At 33.6% G+C, this 7425-nt stretch overlaps 1 protein-coding gene across 2 annotated transcripts; it reads right to left on the bottom strand.

Moving 5' to 3' along the window:
- Positions 1 to 2654: 2654 nt before the first annotated feature.
- On the bottom strand, positions 2655 to 4009 carry LOC108690421. 2 transcript variants are annotated; one of them, XM_018197709.1, is made up of 3 exons: positions 3928 to 4009; positions 3005 to 3713; positions 2655 to 2834 (listed from the first exon to the last, which is right to left on the bottom strand). In XM_018197709.1, exons 1-2 carry the CDS (start codon positions 3932 to 3934, stop codon positions 3022 to 3024), a joined length of 699 nt encoding a protein of 232 aa, XP_018053198.1. In that variant the 5' UTR covers positions 3935 to 4009; the 3' UTR covers positions 2655 to 2834; positions 3005 to 3021. The 2 variants fall into 2 exon arrangements, with proteins under 2 accessions (XP_018053198.1, XP_018053197.1); XM_018197708.1 differs by lacking the exon at positions 2655 to 2834 and having other exon boundaries at positions 2896 to 3713.
- Between the last annotated feature and the right edge of the window lie 3416 nt (positions 4010 to 7425).

The raw sequence follows: 7425 nt of genomic DNA, 5'->3' as shown, positions 1-7425 counted from the left end.
CGAAGCTCGTGCTAACGTAACATAGAGGGGTGGAAAAGGCGCCGCTAAGGTATGAGTAAGGCTTCGCGACAGTTTCGGCGTTCATTAAGCGCGAAGAGACACCGGCGCGCGCGAGATGAGGGGCGCCATTGAAAACCGACTTACACGAGCCATGGCTTCGCTATATCATTATTTCGAGAAACGAGAAACGTTACGAGAGGAAGAGTCGAGAGATTTATTGCGTTTCGCGTTGCAAGCTCCGCGAAGAATGTATACGGCTGTGGAAAGCAGCTCGCGCTCGTGCGAGCAAACGGAGTAATATCGACAGTTGAATGGTTGTGAGCGGAAACGCCCCTGCGTCAGAAACGCGTTTTTTGAGGTGTTCGAAGCGGGAGATCTAGTAATGAATTCTGGAATTCGCGATCTAGTAACTTGTGATAAAAAAATTATAGCCTTAATTAACGAGATATTTAAATATAAATGAAATTGCAAATGTTGATTATATTGATAAAATTCGTGCGAAGCGATAGAAAAAATAAACTATGACTATTTGTCGGAAAATAAAAAAACTGTATATAAGGGAAAGTGCGAGGGATAATTCTCAAATATTTTCAAAAATATATCAGTTTCTTGTATAATCACGTCGAAGACATGCACCTCAAGGAATACCTTTCTTACTACAAAGTGAAGTTGCAAAGAGAAGAAAAATTAAGTAGAAGCGACGTTGCTGGCCGTATTGTCAGCATTGGCCAATTACCTTCCTTTTCCGCTGCGCTCTTTCCTTATCACTCGAATTTTCTGTCTAACCGTAGATATAGATGGGAATGAAGGAGATATACGGGGGGAGGAAGGCAGAGGAGGTCGCCAAGGGACAGGGAAATGGATGAGGAATAAAGTTCGCTCGCTTCGCCTCTCGTTTACTTGCCAGTACTTATTCGCTTTGCCCGTCGAGCGTCGTCTCCTCATTCAGCCAAAGTCTAATTAAAGTGCAGCTGCAAGTTAAATTAAAACACGATAATGTTGCCGTGAGAGAAGGGGAGAGAGAGAGAGAGAGAGATTTACCTGCTGTCGCATACCCTTTCCTTCTCTTCTTTCTCCGGTGACCGAACTTAAGCAGTTGCGTTCCAATCGTCCCACACCATTTACGAGCTTCTCGAAGGAGTTTGGCCGCCGAGTTGTTAAACACTCGACTTTCGGGCGTACCGCTTCTCACGTGTACCCTTGTGTTTCTCTCGTGTAAATAAGTTACGGCTTCGGAAGAAACTAATTGCGCAATATTCATGAATGTTATAGCAGACGTCTTTCAAATGAAAAAAAAAGTTCAATCTAAGAAACTTTGACATTCGAGAAAATAATTCATTAATTTTTATTTCAATGTTTATTTGCAGATTCACCGCTATTAATTATAAATTAATTCTTTTAATTTCTACTGCAATCTCCAATGGATATTTCTAATAATAGCATGATGATGTTAATGATCTTTAATAATGATAATATTATTCAGTCAAGAGAGAGACGAACAATTTCAGTCATATGATGACTAATGGATACTGTATAAAATTATATAGAATGTAATTTCCTACAAGATTCTTTCTTGATTCTAGGAGACATTTTTAGAGGATATATCTAGATTCTCGATCTTTTCATCAATAATTTGCGAGTTCGTCCAATCGGTTGTAGGGACATCGGACAGCTCGTGTATCACGCCGGGACAAGAAAAATCGTCGAAGGTCGACGACGTTCCGTGGGTGAGGAGGGAAGTAAATCGCTGGCAAGGTGGCAAGGAACGGGGTGCGTCGGAACTGACGGCATTGTGGTCGGAGATAGAGATGGCTATCAGGTCGCGCCGCGCGGTAATTGCCAGGAACTACGGGGGGAAATTAAAGCTGCCCCGGTCTTCCGGCGGTCCATTGTCGGGACTCGCGACACTGTTCCCGGTACCGTTCTATTTATCAGGAACGACCGCCAAATGGAGGGGTTTTGGCTGATAGGCTCCGTGTCACTGTGTCACCGGAATCGAAATGCTGCCAGTATTCTGCTTTTTTATAAGTCTCTTTAATTTTGTCTTTCATGATTTTACGCAAATACTTAAATTAGCACACATTGAAATTTTATTTATTTTTATAAGTGTGCATTTGGAGACTGAATGATAAGATTCGTGACTAGAGATTGTATAGAAGAAATTTTTATTAATAATTTTGATTTATTTTTATAATTCGTACTGATGATGCGACGCTCAGCGTCTGTATTTGGTGTTACGGTTGAATATCCGAGCGATAATTGATATCTTTTTATTTTATACTGCAGATTACCAAATAAGATTATTCTTATCATAAGTTTTTTTTATCTGAATTGGAAATGACAAAACAGCGATGTGAGTGTATGTGTGCGCGCGCGCGTGCGCGCGCGTGTGTGTGTGTGTGTGTGTGTGACATGAGTGGTATATATGTATGTATTTACAGAAGGATTACACTGACAGGGAAGTTGCAAAGAAATGATCATACATTTTATCAGATTTATTAAAATATCTTAGGAAACTAGCTACTCAAACAAATATAATAACAATATTAATAACAATTTTAGTAGTTGTAAAGTAATTTCTTCTTCATCATCACTACTTTAGTATTTTCTGAAATCGATGCACAAATGTCTTCATGACTTTTATGATTTGGGTATTTGTATATTTTTAAAGAGAGAAAACGAGAGAGAAGTCATATCTTTATACTTATCAAAGAAAAAAACTTTGAAAAAAGATTCTTTCTTTTATATTCGTATATGTAACCTGCAACTGCACTTGTGACACCATTTATTCTTCAGACTAAGCGTTGAATAGTTTGCCAGGTTTTTATAATACACTGAGAAAAAAGTAATATTTGTAATTATTTCATGATAAAATAATTATGATTAGATGTGCTTCAATTTTATAGCTATTGCTGTAGCGTTAATAATAATTATATTTGTAGTTCGATATGAATAATATATAGCTGGCACCGAAAATGACTATAAATATGGTTGTGATAATTACAACAATTTTTTTCTGCCTTATAGATGCCTTATGTGTGGACAATTAGCTTCATTCGGTAGCATGCATCTTTTTTGTGTGGGACTAAAATGTATACCACCTTCGCACACATGCTGGATCCAATGAAGTTGTCCGTTAATTCTTGTACATTCTTCATAAAAATTGCAGTAACAATCATGCAGTCTTCGATCGCCTTCTATGCATATTGGAATTTCCCAATTGCATTTTCCATTATTCCTGTCCCTAACACATTCCTGACATGTGCGACTGAAGCATGTACCAGTTGGACAACGAAATGGTCCAAGTGCGTGTCCATTTTCGCACTGTAGGTACTCGCAATCGTTCGCTGGATTATTTATTTTTTCCGGCGGCGGAAATGTTCCATTTGGATACTGTATTGGGCAACTTGCGCAACCGGCCTGCCATGGCCAATCACAAACCTGCAGGCGTCTATTGTAATGCAATCTCGACTCTGGATCTCCTTCGATCATCAAGGGACATATTTGTTCGATACCTTGTCCCAGTTTACACTTGTAAAACAACACGCAATTATTTTCATGCGGGATGTTGGTTGTGGTGTTCCTCCAATTTGGTTGTGGCAATGGGCATACTATAGGAATATCATCCAAGAAGACTTCTTCCGAAAAATCCTGGTCGGAGTTCACGACGCTCACGGTCGAAGCTGCCAGGAAGACGATGGCGACGTATATTCCTATACAGAACAAAAATCACATTGTCAAAGTATCAATTGTAGATACGGGCGAATCATGATTTAACCAGCTTTTATTACAGTCGAATGAATGCGTCAGATATTTATATAATAAAATTGGATTGTTAAAAATTTCCGACACATAGCATGTCATTTGATCATTTTATTTTAATGATAATTTTATTATAAAAAGATTTTTAATATTTTTAATACTTACCCTTCATCGCCTATCCTTTATTTAACTCGGACTAAGAAACGTATCGTCTTATTAACACCTCTCCGATTCGTTTAAATGTGACTGGTGGAGTTCAAGCGGCTTTTATAGCCGCTTGAATTTATAGAATATTATAAATATTCATATCACGTTATCACAAGGACAGATTTTATCTATCGAAGATATACTTTCCTCGAAAGGAAAGATTATTAGTCATATTATTTTGCAGAAAAATTTTTATGTCAGAGTATATTTGCTTTTTTTAGGCCACGAATAATATTGAACAATCTGCAATTATAACTCAATCATAAGTCGATAATTTATGAACTAACATAAAAAAACTTGAATTAAATTAAATTTTATATCACACTGTCTTTATCATGTAATTTGATTTCAATCAAATATGATTTATATTTATTATTGATAAAAGATATGTAATAAGTTAATAAGACATCACAAGGTCAACCTTGAATTTTAGATAATAATCAGAACTCGTAAAACGTTTTATCATTAAAGCTTTCTATATTAGAATTTTTAATTGTTGGACGTTTGAAGTCGTAAAAATTACACAACATTAAAGTATTTTATCTATTTAAGAGTTTTATGTTTAAGGAAGAAAATGTATGTTAAGATGTGTATAATTCATTTTTCCAATTAAAAGATTATTTGCATTTTAATTTAGAAATAAAGTAAAAATATTCTAATGATAATGATATAAATATTCTAATTATAATGATATTAAGCAAGAAAATAAGTTTCTAATATATTACATTTTGATTTAATTAAATTGCTGCAATTTACGCATACATAAATCTTGAATTTGATATAACTTTTTATTACCTAACTTTGAGTTTTGCCTAAAAGATTTTATTTGATTTTTTTGCTCTTGATATTATTAAGGTATATAATTGGCATTTATGGTACATATGACATAAAACAAAATAAAAAATTAATTTAAAAAAATGCGATATCATATAAGAGATTTAAGATGCATTGCGCTTGAGCGAATTTGACAATTAAGTTAATCTATATTTTCGCGGTTTTTTTCTATTTGATGATTATCTTTCATGTCGAAGTTATTCATGAACATTTTAAGTTAATTGTTACTGATTATAGAGGTAAAATATATTCATACGAGTGGTCTCTTTCTCTCTGTCCCTCTCTCGTGTGAGAATATCGTGTGAGAACGTACAAATGATTTTATCACAGTACTCTAAGAAAATGTTACATGAGAGCTTAGTCACAAAAATATGAATAAGAGCTCTTCTTTCACTTAACGTACTTATCATTGAAATTGACACTGACATATCGTTTATATCGCGTAATCAGTATTTGCCTTGGTATAAGTTCGTCTGATAAAATTTACATTAAGTATATATGACAATGACAATCGTGTACATTTTGAGCCATTATGATAATCGATAAAAATATGAAAGGATATTAATATTTCTCTTATCTAGATTTTTAAAAATATTTTGACGAGATATACTGACTTATATATCTTCTTGTATGTCACAAAGTGCATATGAAATAAGACAATATGTGTAAAAAATGTGTATTTCTAATTTATTAGATTAGAGTTGCGAGCAAAGATCGATCAGAATTCTGTACCATTTAATATGATAAAAATTCATCTTAAGAAAAAAATCTCTTTAAAATCTCTTAAAAATTAGAATCTGTTTTTTGTCGTACACTTATAAAAATGTTGATGTGAATTTTACACCATGTGGTATCTATACATATATTTTTCACTGTATTGATATTAATATTAACACTAGGTTTTAAATCCATGTTGGTATTAACTTCAACACGGTAAGAATTATTAATCACTTTATAGTGTTAAATCTACACTGATAGGATTTTTTAGAATGTACGATTTAAAGTTTGCCTATATTTACGTATCATTCAGATGTTTTCATTATTATTATTATTCCATATTGGCTGTATATTTAAAAATATCTAATTTCCGCATTTGGATAATATATCTATATTTCGATAATATCAATTTTTTGAACAAAAAGTTGTGCAATTTATTATAAGAAAAATATCATAAATCTAATAGGTTTTTATCTCGTTCGCATGAATTCTCGCGTATGCTACTATATATCGCTTCTCCGTAACATTTTGTTGCTATGTACGTTATTTTGTCCCGTATTAATGTAACTAACAAATGACTCGCGTGTCCGAGTTCTCCATGTGTAGACAGGATCGCCCAAAATAGACGAACATGTACGAGTTAAGTACATTAATCAAACAGTATGATACGCGATCCTTAACCTTTCCTTACTCTTCCATCCCTTCAGCATTCTGTTGCAAGTTCGCGTTACGGTCGAAACAAATTCATAGCTAGAGCTGCTGCTGAACATGGAATCATCTATCCACTTTTCGCTATTCTTTGCTTGCGATAACTTATAAATTCTATATGTTTACTGACATTCATCTTGAATCGATAGTGCAATTTAAAATTTTCTTTATTAATTAGTCAATAGCAATTTAAATTGTGTGAGAAAAAGCAAATGGTCTTATTGTACTGAAATTAAAAAAACCCATCGTACTGAAAAAAATAAAAAATAATGTTTCAATATGTTTAAAATTTGGTTTCTTTTCGGAAATATTAAAGATTGAAATAGGCACATCGCATTATGCGAAAAGTAAATCGATCGATTCATAGCAGTTTGCCGGTATGGCAGATAACGCGCATGCCACGCCGCATCAGTATCGAGGATGTGGGATATTTGCATATACCTCGTCTTGATTCATTATTCCACCTTCATGAATATATCGTGCTATCGTCTTCCGTGTTCACGTGTAGCTCCGTTTTCAATTTTCTCCTCGTGAACCACTTCTCCTATGAGCATGATGATACTTACACTCGCATTCATAGAGATTCGTACCTATTTATATGTGCATCGCCATATGAATACAATATGTATTATATGTATATAATTTATGTACAGGGTGTTTCAAAATTCGCGACTCAAAATACTACAAAAAATAGTAAGATAATTTTAAAAAAATTAAGTAAACAAATTATTTGTAAATTTTAAGTAATAGTTTCTGGAATATATAAGGAATATATAAGGATTTAAATATAGCAAATTATGTGTACTACTCACTAATACTATCACACGTGCAACTTATGAATAGATGATCTATCTAAACGTAGTCTGTAATTGGTCATATTTAAACCATTATTATCTCAAAAATTACTGCATAAATAAAAATTTACAAATAACTTTTTTACTTAATTTTTCAAGAACTTGCTATATTTTAAGTCATCCTATATATACAAGGTGGCTATATATATAGTCTATATATACATCCTATATATATCATTTATTTAAGACTGTTCCATTTTTATCTAAAACATTTTTTCTTATTATCAAAAATAAGATATTCAAGTTAAGTAGATCTTGTACGTACATTTTTTGTGACTACACACACACACACACACACACACACACACACACACACACACACACACACACACACACACACACA

The sequence above is a fragment of the Atta colombica genome, unplaced genomic scaffold (genome assembly GCF_001594045.1).
Source record: "Atta colombica isolate Treedump-2 unplaced genomic scaffold, Acol1.0 scaffold32, whole genome shotgun sequence".
Lineage (NCBI taxonomy): Eukaryota > Metazoa > Arthropoda > Insecta > Hymenoptera > Formicidae > Atta > Atta colombica.
This window is presented reverse-complemented; position numbering and strand designations above follow the sequence as displayed.